The sequence below is a fragment of the Oncorhynchus nerka genome, linkage group LG15, assembly GCF_034236695.1.
Source record: "Oncorhynchus nerka isolate Pitt River linkage group LG15, Oner_Uvic_2.0, whole genome shotgun sequence".
NCBI classification, from domain to species: Eukaryota; Metazoa; Chordata; class Actinopteri; order Salmoniformes; family Salmonidae; genus Oncorhynchus; species Oncorhynchus nerka.
The window spans coordinates 2,973,167-2,992,746 of NC_088410.1; the positions used below are offsets into that span (position 1 = coordinate 2,973,167).

The window sequence follows — 19,580 nt, forward strand, 5'->3', positions numbered from 1 at the left end:
GTGGGAGCAGTGATGAGGCTTCTCTCCTGTGTGTGTTTTTTCATGTCGTTTCAGGCTGTCTAACCGGGTGAAACTATTTCCACACAGAGAGCAGTGGAGTCGCCTTGCTGGTTTGGACGTCTCTGGCTCTGGTTCCTCTGAGTCGGGTCTCTCTCCTGCCAAAGACAGATTATTTAGTTTAACAGTGAGATCAGGGTCTGTTCAATAGAAATGAAACAGAAGCAAGTGGTGTGAAACAGGGAGGGTTTTTGTCTTCTGTTTGCAACACCTTTTGCTACAGTGTGGACTAATGAATATGACCCCGAATGAAACTTCCACATGATAAGAGGCAGATTCCACCCCAAGATAATATTTTTGTTATCTCATATTCTCTTTCTGAGACAATCCGGATGAAAGTGGCCATTTTAGGCCCTTTTCAGACCTCTACATGCCTCCTGTCAGACCCCATGACCTCTGTACCCTACATGATACAGACATCATCTAGTCATTACACTGTCAGACCCCATGACCTCTGAACCCTACATGATACAGACATCATCTAGTCGTTATTTAGTCATAATTTGTTCCTAAAAAGACGTATTTGGGTGTTTTTGGAGCCGTTGTCCATGTTAGTTCAGAACCCCCCTACTGCACAACAAGGAGGAGGAAATGAATGGATGGTAGAGGAGGGCATTTGAAATTATTTCCCTATAGGACTAATATCCAGATTTTTTTCACATGGAGCCTCACTTTAAAGCTGCAGTGTGAAGAAGCTAGCGAGGCTAAATGAGGCTATTTTGCTGCCTTACCTGTCCATGTCTACAACAACTCCATTCAGATTAAACAGCAGCCTACTGGTTGGTAATTGTAGCCAACCCTTTAATTGGCTGACAAGAAGAAGCTACACGTATGAAAAGTGTGTCGGCTACATATATTTTACAGAGTCATGTGTCGGCTGTATATTTTACAGGGTCATGAAACTGTCGTGGTCTATCCTTATATCCTTGCATGGAGAAATGTCACAGAGGATTTAAGGTTATTTCATGTAAAGAATATTCAACTAACTGTGTCCATCCCTAATCAATTAATCAATGGTTGGGGTAATTAAACAATGGTTGTGGTAATTAATCAATGGTTGGGGTAATTAATCAATGTAAGGTTATTTCATGTAAAGAATATTAAAATAACTGTGTCCATCCCTAATCAACCAATCAATGGTTGGGGTAATTAATCAATGGTTGGGGTAATTAATCAATGGTTGGGGTAATTAATCAATGGCTGTAATTAATCAATGGGTAAAGAATTAATCATCCCTAATCAACTAATCAATGGTTGGGGTAATTAATCAATGGGGTAATTAATCAATGGTTGGGGTAATTAATCAATGGTTGGGGTAATTAATCAATGGTTGGTTTAATCAATGGTTGGTAATTAATCAATGGTTGGGGTAATTAATCAAGAACAAGTGTCTGGACCCTTCTATAACATGGCATTTACATCAAAAATATACATTTTGTTGTATATTTAAAAAAATGTAAAAGGCACATTTCTCCTTTAATATGGATGTGACCATTTGAAAGCACAATCTCTGGGACACCAATCACACAGTTTAATTAAACGCTGAACACTGTTCTCTCGTACTGAACGCACCCCTGAATAACATATTCAAGTGTAAAACGTCAGTAGAATGACTCTTATTAAAAATCATACATTAGTTGAACAACTGCAGAGTTGGTGCTCCTGTTTTTAAGATAGTACTCACTAGTGTTAATCAGATCTCCAGTCTCCTCTTCGTCTTTCACTCCAAAAGGACCTTTCCTCTTCTTTCACTATGAAATCCTCATCTTCTTCTTTCAATGTGACAGCCTCCTCTTCCTCTCTAAAAGGTTCTTCTTTCACTATAACAGCCTCCCCTTCCTCTCTAAAAGGTTCTTATTTCACTATAACAGCCTCCTCTTCCTCCCTTTTTTCATTATGAATGATTCTTTCTCCTCCTCTACCACTGTGACAGCCTCTGTGATTCTGTGATATTGTGGCATCGGGATCAGAATGATCCGATCAGATTATTTTCTGGAGGGAAAAAGCAGTAGAACCTCTGCTGTCCTTTCTTATGGATCAGCTCTGTGTATCCCCCCACCCCACTGTAGCTAGTAGTCAGGTGTTAATACTCCTCCACCACGTGCAGATGAAACACACAGAGAGACAGAGTTTGAGAGAGTATTCATTCAAACTGAAGGTTTATTCTACATATAAAACAGACACAATATTCAATTCATGTGTATAAAAAAAAGTTTCTATGTTTTATTACATTCTGTATTATTGAGTTAATGTGGCATATATAAAAACTAATTTAATATATAGAATACAAATGTCAGAGCAGTGTGTGTGCTCTTGTGAACTTCAGGTCCATGTGATTTGATATCGCTCTACACCCTGGGAGCAGCGGTAAGGCTTTTTGTCTGTGTGTTCCCTCATGGTCTTTCCCTAACTGGGTAAATCTCTCTCACCTGGAGTACAGTGGTAAGGCTTTCTTGTCTGCGTGTTCCTTCATGCCCGGGTGAATCTCTTTCCACAGTGGGAGCATTGCTAAGGCTTCTCTCCTGTGTGTGTCTTCTTATGTCTTTTCAGATCACCTAACCAGGTAAAACTCTTTCCACATTGAGAACATTTGTATATCTTCTCTCCAGTGTGTATTCTTTCATGCTCCTTTAGGTTCCACAACCGGGCAAAATTCTTTCCACACTGGGAGCAGTGGAAAGGTTTCTCTCCGGTGTGAATTTTCTTATGTTCATTCAGGCTTGCTAACCAGGTAAAATTCTTTCCACACAGGGAACAGTGGAAAGGTTTCTCTCCTGTGTGAATTCTCTTATGCTCATTCAGGCTCCCTAACCGGGTAAAATTATTTCCGCACTGGGAGCAGTGGAAAGGTTTCTCTCCTGTGTGTGTTCTCTCATGTTTTTTCTGGTGTTCTAATCGGGTAAAACTCTTCCCACAATGGGAGCAGTGATGAGGCTTATCTCCTATGTGTGTTCTCTCGTGTCTTTTCAGATTCATTAACTGGCTAAAACTCTTTCCACATAGGGAGCAGTGGTGTGGTCTTGCTGGTTTGGACGTCTCTGGCTCTGGTTCCTCTGTGTCTGGCCTCTCTCCTGTCAAAAACAGATTATTTAGTATAACAAAGAGATCAGGGTCATGTTCAATAGAAATTAAACTGAAGCAAACGGACCGAAACTGGGGGGGACAAAATGGGAAGGGTTGGTGTCTTCTGTTGCAAAACCTTCTGCAACTGTGTGGACTAACGAATATGACCCTGAATGAAACTTCCACACCAGCTAAATACATGATTTACCAATCATTTCTATTGGGCATTAACCTCATAGTCCGACCCAACCCGGATCCGGTATCGTGACTACAGCCTCAAGCTCATTACCATAACGCAACGTTAACAACACTGTCATCAGAGTGTTGATGGCTAGCTTAGCATTTAGCGTAGCATTTAGCACGCAACATATTCACAAAAACCAGCAAAGGAATCAAATAAAATAATTTACCTTTGAAGAACTTCAGATGTTTCAATGAGGAGACTCTCAGTTACATAGCAGATGTCCAGATTTTCCTGAAAGATTTTTTGTGTAGGACAAATCGCTCCGTTTTGTAACTACACATTTGGCTACCGAAACTAACCGAAAATTCAGTTACCAAAACGTCAAACTGTTTTCCGAATTAACTCCATAATATCGACCGAAACATGGCCAACGTTGTTTGAATCAATCCTCAAGGTGTTTTGTCAAATATCTCTTCATTGATATGCCGTTCGTGGAAGCATGGTTTTTCTCAAAAGCCCCATGGAAAAATACCAGCAGCCGAGTTTTGCGCACCAATTTCAACGCAGGACACCGTGCCGACACTTGGCAAATGTAGTCTCTTATGGTCAATCTTCCAATGATATGCCTGCAAATACGTCACAATGCTCCAGACCCCTTGGGGAAACGATAGAAAGGGTAGGCTCATTCCTGTCGCATTCACAGCCATATAAGGAGATAATGCAAAACGTAGCCTCAGAAATCCTGTTCATTTCCTGGGTGCAGAAACATCTTGGTTTTGCCTGAAGCTTTTGTTCTAGGGCACTCACAGTGAAAATCTTTGCAGTTCTGGAAACGTCAGAGTGTTTTCTTTCCAAAGCTATCAATTCCATGCATAGTCGAGCATCTTTTCGTGACAAAATATTGCGCTTAACGGGCACGTCTTTTTATCCAAAAATGAAATACTGCCCCTAGAGTCTTAAGAGGTTAAATAATAACCACCGTCTTTTTTCTAGGCAATAGTATAAGATTGAGATAAGATAAGATCATTTTACCTATATTATTTAATAAAGTACAATTATGATTTATTTTTAAACATTTGTCTAGGATGATGGGAGGTCCTCCATCTTCACCCTGGTGTGTTATTCCTCTTCCCATGTGCATCCTTTCAGTGTGTTTCATTGGTCTGTAATCTGGTCTGTAATCTGGTCTGTAATCTGGTCTGTTGCATGTGCATCCTAAGTGTGTTTCATTGGTCTGTAATCTGGTCTGTTGCATGTGCATCCTTTAAGTGTGTTTCATTGGTCTGTAATCTGGTCTGTAATCTGGTCTGTTGCATGTGCATCCTTTCAGTGTGTTTCATTGGTCTGTAATCTGGTCTGTAATGGACATCCTTTCAGTGTGTTTCATTGGTCTGTAATCTGGTCTGTTGCTTGGACATCCTTTCAGTGTGTTTCATTGGTCTGTAATCTGGTCTGTTGCATGGACAGGTTTTGTTGACTTTTGGTTAATATGTGATGTTCAAGCTATTTACAAAAGGGTCCAGTTTCAGGCAAATTGACACTTGTTTTTTTCATTGTCGTGGATGTTGTTGGTGATGTTGGTCCAGTCCAGGAGGTATTCGAGGTGGTGGATGTTGTTGGTCCAGTCCAGGAGGTAATGGAGGTGATGGATGTTGTTGGTCCAGTCCAGGAGGTATTGGAGGTGATGGATGTTGTTGGTCCAGTCCAGGAGGTATTGGTTGTTGTTGGTGTTGTTGGTCCAGTCCAGGAGGTATTGGTTGTTGTTGGTCCAGTCCAGGAGGTATTGGTTGTTGTTGGTCCAGTCCAGGAGGTATTGGGGTGATGGATGTTGTTGGTCCAGTCCAGGAGGTATTGGGGGTGATGGATGTTGTTGGTCCAGTCCAGGAGGTATTGGAGGTGATGGATGTTGTTGGTCCAGTCCAGGAGGTATTGGAGGTGATGGATGTTGTTGGTCCAGTCCAGGAGGTATTGGAGGTGATGGATGTTGTTGGTCCAGTCCAGGAGGTATTGGAGGTGATGAATGTTGTTGGTTCAGTCCAGGAGGTATTGGTTGTTGTTGGTGTTGTTGGTCCAGTCCAGGAGGTATTGGTTGTTGTTGGTCCAGTCCAGGAGGTATTGGTTGTTGTTGGTGTTGTTGGTCCAGTCCAGGAGGTATTGGGGTGATGGATGTTGTTGGTCCAGTCCAGGAGGTATTGGAGGTGATGGATGTTGTTGGTCCAGTCCAGGAGGTATTGAGGTGATGGTGTTGTTGGTCCAGTCCAGGAGGTATTGGAGGTGATGGATGTTGTTGGTCCAGTCCAGGAGGTATTGGAGGTGATGGATGTTGTTGGTCCAGTCCAGGAGGTGATGGTTGTTGGTGTTGTTGGTCCAGTCCAGGAGGTATTGGGGGTGATGGATGTTGTTGGTCCAGTCCAGGAGGTATTGGGGTGATGGATGTTGTTGGTCCAGTCCAGGAGGTATTGGAGGTGATGGATGTTGTTGGTGATGTTGGTCAGTCCAGGAGGTATTGGTGATGGATGTTGTTGTGATGTTGGTCCAGTCCAGGAGGTATTGGAGGTGATGGATGTTGTTGGTCCAGTCCAGGAGGTATTGGAGGTGATGGATGTTGTTGGTCCAGTCCAGGAGGTATTGGAGGTGATGGATGTTGTTGGTCCAGTCCAGGAGGTATTGGGGGTTGTTGGTGATGTTGGTCCAGTCCAGGAGGTATTGGGGGTGATGGATGTTGTTGGTCCAGTCCAGGAGGTATTGGAGGTGATGATGTTGTTGGTGATGTTGGTCCAGTCCAGGAGGTATTGGAGGTGATGGATGTTGTTGGTCCAGTCCAGGAGGTATTGGAGGTGATGTTGTTGGTCCAGACCAGGAGGTATTGGAGGTGATGGATGATGTTGGTCCAGTCCAGGAGGTATTGGAGGTGATGGATGTTGTTGGTCCAGTGGAGGTATTGGATGTTGTTGGTCCAGTCCAGGAGGTATTGGAGGTGATGGATGTTGTTGGTCCAGTCCAGGAGGTATTGGTTGTTGTTGGTGATGTTGGTCCAGTCCAGGAGGTATTGGAGGTGATGGATGATGTTGGTCCAGTCCAGGAGGTATTGGAGGTGATGAATGTTGTTGGTGTTGTTGGTCCAGTCCAGGAGGTATTGGAGGTGATGGATGTTGTTGGTCCAGTCCAGGAGGTATTGGAGGTGATGGATGTTGTTGGTCCAGTCCAGGAGGTATTGGAGGTGATGGATGTTGTTGGTCCAGTCCAGGAGGTATTGGAGGTGATCCAGGATGTTGTTGGTGTTGTTGGTCCAGTCCAGGAGGTATTGGAGGTGATGGATGTTGTTGGTGTTGTTGGTCCAGTCCAGGAGGTATTGGAGGTGATGGATGTTGTTGGTCCAGTCCAGGAGGTATTGGAGGTGATGGATGTTGTTGGTGATGTTGGTCCAGTCCAGGAGGTATTGGAGGTGATGGATGTTGTTGGTCCAGTCCAGGAGGTATTGGAGGTGATGGATGTTGTTGGTGATGTTGGTCCAGTCCAGGAGGTATTGGAGGTGATGGATGTTGTTGGTGTTGTTGGTCCAGTCCAGGAGGTATTGGAGGTGATGGATGTTGTTGGTCCAGTCCAGGAGGTATTGGAGGTGATGGATGTTGTTGGTGATGTTGGTCCAGTCCAGGAGGTATTGGAGGTGATGGATGTTGTTGGTCCAGTCCAGGAGGTATTGGAGGTGATGGATGTTGTTGGTCCAGTCCAGGAGGTATTGGAGGTGATGGATGTTGTTGGTCCAGTCCAGGAGGTATTGGGGGTGATGGATGTTGTTGGTCCAGTCCAGGAGGTATTGGAGGTGATGGATGTTGTTGGTCCAGTCCAGGAGGTATTGGAGGTGATGGATGTTGTTGGTCCAGTCCAGGAGGTATTGGAGGTGATGGATGTTGTTGGTCCAGTCCAGGAGGTATTGGAGGTGATGGATGTTGTTGGTCCAGTCCAGGAGGTATTGGAGGTGATGGATGTTGTTGGTCCAGACCAGGAGGTATTGGGGGTGATGGATGTTGTTGGTCCAGTCCAGGAGGTATTGGGGGTGATGGATGTTGTTGGTCCAGTCCAGGAGGTATTGGGGGTGATGGATGTTGTTGGTCCAGTCCAGGAGGTATTGGGGGTGATGGATGTTGTTGGTCCAGTCCAGGAGGTATTGGAGGTGATGGATGTTGTTGGTGATGTTGGTCCAGTCCAGGAGGTATTGGAGGGGATGGATGTTGTTGGTCCAGTCCAGGAGGTATTGGAGGGGATGGAGTTGTTGGTCCAGTCCAGGAGGTATTGGAGGTGATGGTGTTGTTGGTCCAGTCCAGGAGGTATTGGTTGTTGTTGGTGATGTTGGTCCAGTCCAGGAGGTATTGGTTGTTGTTGGTGTTGTTGGTCCAGTCCAGGAGGTATTGGGGTGATGGATGTTGTTGGTCCAGTCCAGGAGGTGGTGATGGATGTTGTTGGTCCAGTCCAGGAGGTATTGGAGGTGATGGATGTTGTTGGTGATGTTGGTCCAGTCCAGGAGGTATTGGAGGTGATGGATGTTGTTGGTCCAGTCCAGGAGGTAACCAATGGATGGATGTTGTTGGTCCAGTCCAGGAGGTATTGGAGGTGATGGATGTTGTTGGTTCAGTCCAGGAGGTATTGGAGGTGATGGATGATGTTGGTCCAGTCCAGGAGGTATTGGAGGTGATGGATGTTGTTGGTCCAGTCAGGAGGTATTGGAGGTGATGGATGTTGTTGGTGATGTTGGTCCAGTCCAGGAGGTATTGGAGGTGATGGATGTTGTTGGTCCAGTCCAGGAGGTGTTGGAGGTGAGGATGTTGTTGGTCCAGTCCAGGAGGTATTGGAGGTGATGGATGTTGTTGGTCCAGTCCAGGAGGTATTGGGGGTGATGGATGTTGTTGGTCCAGTCCAGGAGGTATTGGGGGTGATGGATGTTGTTGGTCCAGTCCAGGAGGTATTGGGGGTGATGGATGTTGTTGGTCCAGTCCAGGAGGTATTGGGGGTGATGGATGTTGTTGGTCCAGTCCAGGAGGTATTGGGGTGATGGATGTTGTTGGTCCAGTCCAGGAGGTATTGGAGGTGATGGATGTTGTTGGTGATGTCGGTCCAGTCCAGGAGGTATTGGAGGGGATGGATGTTGTTGGTCCAGTCCAGGAGGTATTGGAGGGGATGGATGTTGTTGGTCCAGTCCAGGAGGTATTGGAGGTGATAGTTGTTGGTCCAGTCCAGGAGGTATTGGTTGTTGTTGGTGATGTTGGTCCAGTCCAGGAGGTATTGGAGGTGATGGATGTTGTTGGTCCAGTCCAGGAGGTATTGGAGGTGATGGATGTTGTTGGTCCAGTCCAGGAGGTATTGGAGGTGATGAATGTTGTTGGTTCAGTCCAGGAGGTATTGGTTGTTGTTGGTGTTGTTGGTCCAGTCCAGGAGGTATTGGTTGTTGTTGGTGTTGTTGGTCCAGTCCAGGAGGTATTGGGGGTGATGGATGATGTTGGTCCAGTCCAGGAGGTATTGGAGGTGATGGATGTTGTTGGTCCAGTCCAGGAGGTGATGAATGTTGTTTGTGTTGTTGGTCCAGTCCAGGAGGTATTGGAGGTGATGGATGTTGTTGGTCCAGTCCAGGAGGTATTGGAGGTGATGGATGTTGTTGGTCCAGTCCAGGAGGTGATGAATGTTGTTGGTGTTGTTGGTCCAGTCCAGGAGGTATTGGGGGTGATGGATGTTGTTGGTCCAGTCCAGGAGGTATTGGGGGTGATGGATGTTGTTGGTCCAGTCCAGGAGGTATTGGAGGTGATGGATGTTGTTGGTGATGTCGGTCCAGTCCAGGAGGTATTGGAGGGGATGGATGTTGTTGGTCCAGTCCAGGAGGTATTGGAGGTGATGGATGTTGTTGGTGATGTTGGTCCAGTCCAGGAGGTATTGGAGGGGATGGATGTTGTTGGTCCAGTCCAGGAGGTATTGGAGGTGATAGATGTTGTTGGTGTTGTTGGTCCAGTCCAGGAGGTATTGGAGGTGATGGATGTTGTTGGTCCAGTCCAGGAGGTATTGGTTGTTGTTGGTGATGTTTGTCCAGTCCAGGAGGTATTGGAGGTGATGGATGTTGTTGGTCCAGTCCAGGAGGTATTGGAGAAAGATGTTGTTGGTGATGTTGGTCCAGTCCAGGAGGTATTGGAGGTGATGGATGTTGTTGGTCCAGTCCAGGAGGTATTGGATGTTGTTGGTCCAGACCAGGAGGTATTGGAGGTGATGGATGATGTTGGTCCAGTCCAGGAGGTATTGGAGGTGATGGATGTTGTTGGTCCAGTCCAGGAGGTATTGGATGTTGTTGGTCCAGACCAGGAGGTAATGGAGGTGATGGATGTTGTTGGTCCAGTCCAGGAGGTATTGGAGGTGATGGATGTTGTTGGTGTTGTTGGTCCAGTCCAGGAGGTATTGGAGGTTATGGATGTTGTTGGTGTTGTTGGTCCAGTCCAGGAGGTATTGGAGGTGATGGATGTTGTTGGTGTTGTTGGTCCAGTCCAGGAGGTATTGGAGGTGATGGATGTTGTTGGTCCAGTCCAGGAGGTATTGGAGGTGATGGATGTTGTTGGTACAGTCCAGGAGGTATTGGAGGTGATGGATGTTGTTGGTTCAGTCCAGGAGGTATTGGTTGTTGTTGGTCCAGTCCAGGAGGTATTGGTTGTTGTTGGTGTTGTTGGTCCAGTCCAGGAGGTATTGGAGGTGATGGATGTTGTTGGTGTTGTTGGTCCAGTCCAGGAGGTATTGGAGGTGATGGATGTTGTTTGTGATGTTGGTCCAGTCCAGGAGGTATTGGAGGTGATGGATGTTGTTGGTCCAGTCCAGGAGGTATTGGAGGTGATGGATGTTGTTGGTGTTGTTGGTCCAGTCCAGGAGGTATTGGAGGTGATGGATGTTGTTGGTGTTGTTGGTCCAGTCCAGGAGGTATTGGAGGGGATGGATGTTGTTGGTCCAGTCCAGGAGGTTTGGAGGTGATGGATGTTGTTGGTGATGTTGGTCCAGTCCAGGAGGTATTGGAGGTGATAGATGTTGTTGGTCCAGTCCAGGAGGTATTGGAGGTGATGGATGTTGTTGGTCCAGTCCAGGAGGTATTGGGGGTGATGGATGTTGTTGGTCCAGTCCAGGAGGTATTGGAGGTGATGGATGTTGTTGGTCCAGTCCAGGAGGTATTGGAGGTGATGGATGTTGTTGGTCCAGTCCAGGAGGTGTTGGAGGTGAGGATGTTGTTGGTCCAGTCCAGGAGGTATTGGAGGTGATGGATGTTGTTGGTCCAGTCCAGGAGGTATTGGGGGTGATGGATGTTGTTGGTCCAGACCAGGAGGTATTGGGGGTGATGGATGTTGTTGGTCCAGTCCAGGAGGTATTGGGGGTGATGGATGTTGTTGGTCCAGACCAGGAGGTATTGGGGGTGATGGATGTTGTTGGTCCAGTCCAGGAGGTATTGGGGGTGATGGATGTTGTTGGTCCAGTCCAGGAGGTATTGGAGGTGATGGATGTTGTTGGTGATGTCGGTCCAGTCCAGGAGGTATTGGAGGGGATGGATGTTGTTGGTCCAGTCCAGGAGGTATTGGAGGGGATGGATGTTGTTGGTCCAGTCCAGGAGGTATTGGAGGTGATAGTTGTTGGTCCAGTCCAGGAGGTATTGGTTGTTGTTGGTGATGTTGGTCCAGTCCAGGAGGTATTGGTTGTTGTTGGTGTTGTTGGTCCAGTCCAGGAGGTATTGGGGGTGATGGATGTTGTTGGTCCAGTCCAGGAGGTATTGGAGGTGATGGATGTTGTTGGTCCAGTCCAGGAGGTATTGGAGAAAGATGTTGTTGGTGATGTTGGTCCAGTCCAGGAGGTATTGGAGGTGATGGATGTTGTTGGTCCAGTCCAGGAGGTATTGGATGTTGTTGGTTCAGTCCAGGAGGTATTGGAGGTGATGGATGTTGTTGGTTCAGTCCAGGAGGTATTGGAGGTGATGGATGATGTTGGTCCAGTCCAGGAGGTATTGGAGGTGATAGATGTTGTTGGTCCAGTCCAGGAGGTATTGGAGGTGATGTATGTTGTTGGTGATGTTGGTCCAGTTCAGGAGGTATTGGAGGTGATGGATGTTGTTGGTCCAGTCCAGGAGGTATTGGAGGTGATGGATGATGTTGGTCCAGTCCAGGAGGTATTGGAGGTGATGGATGTTGTTGGTCCAGTCCAGGAGGTATTGGAGATGATGAATGTTGTTGGTGTTGTTGGTCCAGTACAGGAGGTATTGGTTGTTGTTGGTGTTGTTGGTCCAGTCCAGGAGGTATTGGGGGTGATGGATGTTGTTGGTCCAGTCCAGGAGGTATTGGAGGTGATGGATGTTGTTGGTCCAGTCCAGGAGGTATTGGAGAAAGATGTTGTTGGTGATGTTGGTCCAGTCCAGGAGGTATTGGAGGTGATGGATGTTGTTGGTCCAGTCCAGGAGGTATTGGATGTTGTTGGTTCAGTCCAGGAGGTATTGGAGGTGATGGATGTTGTTGGTTCAGTCCAGGAGGTATTGGAGGTGATGGATGATGTTGGTCCAGTCCAGGAGGTATTGGAGGGGCGGGATGTTGTTGGTCCAGTCCAGGAGGTATTGGAGGTGATAGATGTTGTTGGTCCAGTCCAGGAGGTATTGGAGGTGATGGATGTTGTTGGTCCAGTCCAGGAGGTATTGGGGGTGATGGATGTTGTTGGTCCAGTCCAGGAGGTATTGGAGGTGATGGATGTTGTTGGTCCAGTCCAGGAGGTATTGGAGGTGATGGATGTTGTTGGTCCAGTCCAGGAGGTATTGGAGAAAGATGTTGTTGGTGATGTCGGTCCAGTCCAGGAGGTATTGGAGGGGATGGATGTTGTTGGTCCAGTCCAGGAGGTATTGGAGGGGATGGATGTTGTTGGTCCAGTCCAGGAGGTATTGGTTGTTGTTGGTGATGTTGGTCCAGTCCAGGAGGTATTGGAGGTGATGGATGTTGTTGGTCCAGTCCAGGAGGTATTGGGGGTGATGGATGTTGTTGGTCCAGTCCAGGAGGTATTGGAGGTGATGGATGTTGTTGGTCCAGTCCAGGAGGTATTGGAGGTGATGGATGTTGTTGGTCCAGTCCAGGAGGTGTTGGAGGTGAGGATGTTGTTGGTCCAGTCCAGGAGGTATTGGAGGTGATGGATGTTGTTGGTTCAGTCCAGGAGGTATTGGTTGTCGTTGGTCCAGTCCAGGAGGTATTGGTTGTTGTTGGTGTTGTTGGTCCAGTCCAGGAGGTATTGGTTGTTGTTGGTGTTGTTGGTCCAGTCCAGGAGGTATTGGGGGTGATGGATGTTGTTGGTCCAGTCCAGGAGGTATTGGGGGTGATGGATGTTGTTGGTCCAGTCCAGGAGGTATTGGGGGTGATGGATGTTGTTGGTCCAGTCCAGGAGGTATTGGAGGTGATGGATGTTGTTGGTCCAGTCCAGGAGGTATTGGAGGTGATGGATGTTGTTGGTCCAGTCCAGGAGGTAATGGGGGTGATGAATGTTGTTGGTGTCGTTGGTCCAGTCCAGGAGGTGTTGGAGGTGATGGATGTTGTTGGTCCAGTCCAGGAGGTATTGGAGGTGATGGATGATGTTGGTCCAGTCCAGGAGGTATTGGAGGTGATGGATGATGTTGGTCCAGTCCAGGAGGTATTGGGGGTGATGTATGTTGTTTGTGTTGTTGGTCCAGTCCAGGAGGTATTGGAGGGGATGGATGTTGTTGGTCCAGTCCAGGAGGTATTGGAGGTGATGGATGATGTTGGTCCAGTCCAGGAGGTGATGGATGTTGTTGGTGATGTCGGTCCAGTCCAGGAGGTATTGGAGGGGATGGATGTTGTTGGTACAGTCCAGGAGGTATTGGAGGTGATGGATGTTGTTGGTGATGTTGGTCCAGTCCAGGAGGTATTGGAGGGGATGGATGTTGTTGGTCCAGTCCAGGAGGTATTGGAGGTGATAGATGTTGTTGGTGTTGTTGGTCCAGTCCAGGAGGTATTGGTTGTTGTTGGTGATGTTTGTCCAGTCCAGGAGGTATTGGAGGTGATGGATGTTGTTGGTCCAGTCCAGGAGGTGTTGGTTGTTGTTGGTGATGTTGGTCCAGTCCAGGAGGTATTGGAGGTGATGGATGTTGTTGGTCCAGTCCAGGAGGTATTGGAGGTGATGGATGTTGTTGGTCCAGTCCAGGAGGTATTGGAGGTGATGGATGTTGTTGGTCCAGTCCAGGAGGTATTGGAGATGATGAATGTTGTTGGTGTTGTTGGTCCAGTCCAGGAGGTATTGGTTGTTGTTGGTGTTGTTGGTCCAGTCCAGGAGGTATTGGGGGTGATGGATGTTGTTGGTCCAGTCCAGGAGGTATTGGAGGTGATGGATGTTGTTGGTCCAGTCCAGGAGGTATTGGAGAAAGATGTTGTTGGTGATGTTGGTCCAGTCCAGGAGGTATTGGAGGTAATGGATGTTGTTGGTCCAGTCCAGGAGGTATTGGATGTTGTTGGTTCAGTCCAGGAGGTATTGGAGGTGATGGATGTTGTTGGTTCAGTCCAGGAGGTATTGGAGGTGATGGATGATGTTGGTCCAGTCCAGGAGGTATTGGAAGTGATAGATGTTGTTGGTCCAGTCCAGGAGGTATTGGAGGTGATGTATGTTGTTGGTGATGTTGGTCCAGTTCAGGAGGTATTGGAGGTGATGGATGTTGTTGGTCCAGTCCAGGAGGTATTGGAGGTGATGGATGATGTTGGTCCAGTCCAGGAGGTATTGGAGGTGATGGATGTTGTTGGTCCAGTCCAGGAGGTATTGGAGATGATGAATGTTGTTGGTGTTGTTGGTCCAGTCCAGGAGGTATTGGTTGTTGTTGGTGTTGTTGGTCCAGTCCAGGAGGTATTGGGGGTGATGGATGTTGTTGGTCCAGTCCAGGAGGTATTGGAGGTGATGGATGTTGTTGGTCCAGTCCAGGAGGTATTGGAGAAAGATGTTGTTGGTGATGTTGGTCCAGTCCAGGAGGTATTGGATGTTGTTGGTTCAGTCCAGGAGGTATTGGAGGTGATGGATGTTGTTGGTTCAGTCCAGGAGGTATTGGAGGTGATGGTTGTTGTTGGTGTTGTTGGTCCAGTCCAGGAGGTGATGAATGTTGTTGGTGATGTTGGTCCAGTCCAGGAGGTATTGGGGGTGATGGATGTTGTTGGTCCAGTCCAGGAGGTATTGGGGGTGATGGATGTTGTTGGTCCAGTCCAGGAGGTATTGGGGGTGATGGATGTTGTTGGTCCAGTCCAGGAGGTATTGGGGGTGATGGATGTTGTTGGTCCAGTCCAGGAGGTATTGGGGGTGATGGATGTTGTTGGTCCAGTCCAGGAGGTATTGGAGGTGATGGATGTTGTTGGTGATGTCGGTCCAGTCCAGGAGGTATTGGAGGGGATGGATGTTGTTGGTCCAGTCCAGGAGGTATTGGAGAAAGATGTTGTTGGTGATGTTGGTCCAGTCCAGGAGGTATTGGAGGTGATGGATGTTGTTGGTCCAGTCCAGGAGGTATTGGATGTTGTTGGTTCAGTCCAGGAGGTATTGGAGGTGATGGATGTTGTTGGTTCAGTCCAGGAGGTATTGGAGGTGATGGTTGTTGTTGGTGTTGTTGGTCCAGACCAGGAGGTATTGGGGGTGATGGATGTTGTTGGTCCAGTCCAGGAGGTATTGGGGGTGATGGATGTTGTTGGTCCAGTCCAGGAGGTATTGGGGTGATGGATGTTGTTGGTCCAGTCCAGGAGGTATTGGGGTGATGGATGTTGTTGGTCCAGTCCAGGAGGTATTGGGGGTGATGGATGTTGTTGGTCCAGTCCAGGAGGTATTGGAGGTGATGGATGTTGTTGGTGATGTCGGTCCAGTCCAGGAGGTATTGGAGGTGATGGATGTTGTTGGTCCAGTCCAGGAGGTATTGGGGGTGATGGATGTTGTTGGTCCAGACCAGGAGTTATTGGGGGTGATGGATGTTGTTGGTCCAGTCCAGGAGGTATTGGGGGTGATGGATGTTGTTGGTCCAGTCCAGGAGGTATTGGGGGTGATGGATGTTGTTGGTCCAGACCAGGAGTTATTGGGGGTGATGGATGTTGTTGGTCCAGTCCAGGAGGTATTGGGGGTGATGGATGTTGTTGGTCCAGTCCAGGAGGTATTGGGGTGATGGATGTTGTTGGTCCAGTCCAGGAGGTATTGGGGGTGATGGATGTTGTTGGTACAGACCAGGAGTTATTGGGGGTGATGGATGTTGTTGGTCCAGTCCAGGAGGTATTGGGGGTGATGGATGTTGTTGGTCCAGTCCAGGAGGTATTGGAGGTGATGGATGTTGTTGGTGATGTCGGTCCAGTCCAGGAGGTATTGGAGGGGATGGATGTTGTTGGTCCAGTCCAGGAGGTATTGGAGGATGGATGTTGTTGGTCCAGTCCAGGAGGTATTGGAGGTGATAGTTGTTGGTCCAGTCCAGGAGGTATTGGTTGTTGTTGGTGTTGTTGGTCCAGTCCAGGAGGTATTGGTTGTTGTTGGTGTTGTTGGTCCAGTCCAGGAGGTATTGGTTGTTGTTGGTGTTGTTGGTCCAGTCCAGGAGGTATTGGGGGTGATTGATGTTGTTGGTCCAGTCCAGGAGGTATTGGGGGTGATGGATGTTGTTGGTCCAGTCCAGGAGTTATTGGGGGTGATGGATGTTGTTGGTCCAGTCCAGGAGGTATTGGGGGTGATGGATGTTGTTGGTCCAGTCCAGGAGGTATTGGAGGTGATGGATGTTGTTGGTGATGTCGGTCCAGTCCAGGAGGTATTGGAGGGGATGGATGTTGTTGGTCCAGTCCAGGAGGTATTGGAGGGGATGGATGTTGTTGGTCCAGTCCAGGAGGTATTGGAGGTGATAGTTGTTGGTCCAGTCCAGGAGGTATTGGTTGTTGTTGGTGTTGTTGGTCCAGTCCAGGAGGTATTGGTTGTTGTTGGTCCAGTCCAGGAGGTATTGGGGGTGATGGATGTTGTTGGTCCAGTCCAGGAGGTATTGGGGGTGATGGATGTTGTTGGTCCAGTCCAGGAGGTATTGGGGGTGATGGATGTTGTTGGTCCAGTCCAGGAGGTATTGGAGGTGATGGATGTTGTTGGTCCAGTCCAGGAGGTATTGGGGGTGATGAATGTTGTTGGTGTCGTTGGTCCAGTCCAGGAGGTATTGGAGGTGATGGATGTTGTTGGTCCAGTCCAGGAGGTATTGGAGGTGATGGATGATGTTGGTCCAGTCCAGGAGGTATTGGAGGTGATGGATGTTGTTGGTCCAGTCCAGGAGGTATTGGAGGTGATGGATGTTGTTGGTGATGTTGGTCCAGTCCAGGAGGTATTGGAGGTGATGGATGATGTTGGTCCAGTCCAGGAGGTATTGGAGGTGATGGATGATGTTGGTCCAGTCCAGGAGGTGATGAATGTTGTTTGTGTTGTTGGTCCAGTCCAGGAGGTATTGGAGGGGATGGATGTTGTTGGTCCAGTCCAGGAGGTATTGGAGGTGATAGATGTTGTTGGTCCAGTCCAGGAGGTATTGGAGGTGATGTATGTTGTTGGTTCAGTCCAGGAGGTATTGGAGGTGATGGATGATGTTGGTCCAGTCCAGGAGGTATTGGAGGTGATAGATGTTGTTGGTCCAGTCCAGGAGGTATTGGAGGTGATGTATGTTGTTGGTGATGTTGGTCCAGTTCAGGAGGTATTGGAGATGATGAATGTTGTTGGTGTTGTTGGTCCAGTCCAGGAGGTATTGGTTGTTGTTGGTGTTGTTGGTCCAGTCCAGGAGGTATTGGGGGTGATGGATGTTGTTGGTCCAGTCCAGGAGGTATTGGAGGTGATGGATGTTGTTGGTCCAGTCCAGGAGGTATTGGAGAAAGATGTTGTTGGTGATGTTGGTCCAGTCCAGGAGGTATTGGAGGTGATGGATGTTGTTGGTCCAGTCCAGGAGGTATTGGATGTTGTTGGTTCAGTCCAGGAGGTATTGGAGGTGATGGATGTTGTTGGTTCAGTCCAGGAGGTATTGGAGGTGATGGATGATGTTGGTCCAGTCCAGGAGGTATTGGAGGTGATAGATGTTGTTGGTCCAGTCCAGGAGGTATTGGAGGTGATGTATGTTGTTGGTGATGTTGGTCCAGTTCAGGAGGTATTGGAGGTGATGGATGTTGTTGGTCCAGTCCAGGAGGTATTGGAGGTGATGGATGATGTTGGTCCAGTCCAGGAGGTATTGGAGGTGATGGATGTTGTTGGTCCAGTCCAGGAGGTTATGAATGTTGTTTGTGTTGTTGGTCCAGACCAGGAGGTATTGGGGGTGATGGATGTTGTTGGTCCAGTCCAGGAGGTGTTGGGGGTGATGGATGTTGTTGGTCCAGTCCAGGAGGTATTGGAGGTGATGGATGTTGTTGGTGATGTCGGTCCAGTACAGGAGGTATTGGAGGTGATGGATGTTGTTGGTCCAGTCCAGGAGGTATTGGGGGTGATGGATGTTGTTGGTCCAGACCAGGAGTTATTGGGGGTGATGGATGTTGTTGGTCCAGTCCAGGAGGTATTGGGGGTGATGGATGTTGTTGGTCCAGTCCAGGAGGTATTGGGGGTGATGGATGTTGTTGGTCCAGACCAGGAGTTATTGGGGTGATGGATGTTGTTGGTCCAGTCCAGGAGGTGTTGGGGGTGATGGATGTTGTTGGTCCAGTCCAGGAGGTATTGGGGGTGATGGATGTTGTTGGTCCAGTCCAGGAGGTATTGGGGTGATGGATGTTGTTGGTCCAGACCAGGAGTTATTGGGGGTGATGGATGTTGTTGGTCCAGTCCAGGAGGTATTGGGGGTGATGGATGTTGTTGGTCCAGTCCAGGAGGTATTGGAGGTGATGGATGTTGTTGGTGATGTCGGTCCAGTCCAGGAGGTATTGGAGGGGATGGATGTTGTTGGTCCAGTCCAGGAGGTATTGGAGGGGATGGATGTTGTTGGTCCAGTCCAGGAGGTATTGGAGGTGATAGTTGTTGGTCCAGTCCAGGAGGTATTGGTTGTTGTTGGTGTTGTTGGTCCAGTCCAGGAGGTATTGGTTGTTGTTGGTGTTGTTGGTCCAGTCCAGGAGGTATTGGGGGTGATGGATGTTGTTGGTCCAGTCCAGGAGGTATTGGGGGTGATGGATGTTGTTGGTCCAGTCCAGGAGGTATTGGGGGTGATGGATGTTGTTGGTCCAGTCCAGGAGGTATTGGGGGTGATGGATGTTGTTGGTCCAGTCCAGGAGGTATTGGAGGTGATGGATGTTGTTGGTCCAGTCCAGGAGGTATTGGAGGTGATGGATGTTGTTGGTCCAGTCCAGGAGGTATTGGGGGTGATGAATGTTGTTGGTGTCCCAGTCCAGGAGGTATTGGAGGTGATGGATGTTGTTGGTCCAGTCCAGGAGGTATTGGAGGTGATGGATGATGTTGGTCCAGTCCAGGAGGTATTGGAGGTGATGGATGTTGTTGGTCCAGTCCAGGAGGTATTGGAGGTGATGTATGTTGTTGGTGATGTTGGTCCAGTCCAGGAGGTATTGGAGGTGATGGATGATGTTGGTCCAGTCCAGGAGGTATTGGAGGTGATGGATGATGTTGGTCCAGTCCAGGAGGTGATGAATGTTGTTTGTGTTGTTGGTCCAGTCCAGGAGGTATTGGAGGGGATGGATGTTGTTGGTCCAGTCCAGGAGGTATTGGAGGTGATGGATGATGTTGGTCCAGTCCAGGAGGTGATGGATGTTGTTGGTGATGTCGGTCCAGTCCAGGAGGTATTGGAGGGGATGGATGTTGTTGGTCCAGTCCAGGAGGTATTGGAGGTGATGGATGTTGTTGGTGATGTTGGTCCAGTCCAGGAGGTATTGGAGGGGATGGATGTTGTTGGTCCAGTCCAGGAGGTATTGGAGGTGATGGATGATGTTGGTCCAGTCCAGGAGGTATTGGAGGTGATGGATGTTGTTGGTCCAGTCCAGGAGGTATTGGAGATGATGAATGTTGTTGGTGTTGTTGGTCCAGTCCAGGAGGTATTGGTTGTTGTTGGTGTTGTTGGTCCAGTCCAGGAGGTATTGGGGGTGATGGATGTTGTTGGTCCAGTCCAGGAGGTATTGGAGGTGATGGATGTTGTTGGTCCAGTCCAGGAGGTATTGGAGAAAGATGTTGTTGGTGATGTTGGTCCAGTCCAGGAGGTATTGGAGGTGATGGATGTTGTTGGTCCAGTCCAGGAGGTATTGGATGTTGTTGGTTCAGTCCAGGAGGTATTGGAGGTGAT

The 19,580-nt window shown here is 48.4% G+C and overlaps 1 protein-coding gene across 1 annotated transcript in view; it reads right to left on the reverse strand.

The window, feature by feature from the left end:
- Window positions 1–2,301: 2,301 nt before the first annotated feature.
- Window positions 2,302–19,580, reverse strand: part of LOC135559958 (zinc finger protein 436-like) — a 42,501-nt gene continuing 25,222 nt past the window's right edge. The window contains exon 2 of the mRNA XM_065000859.1: window positions 2,302–3,128. Coding sequence (XP_064856931.1) covers window positions 2,566–3,128 — 563 coding nt within the window. The 3' untranslated portion in view covers window positions 2,302–2,565. The remainder of the gene's footprint in view (window positions 3,129–19,580) is intronic.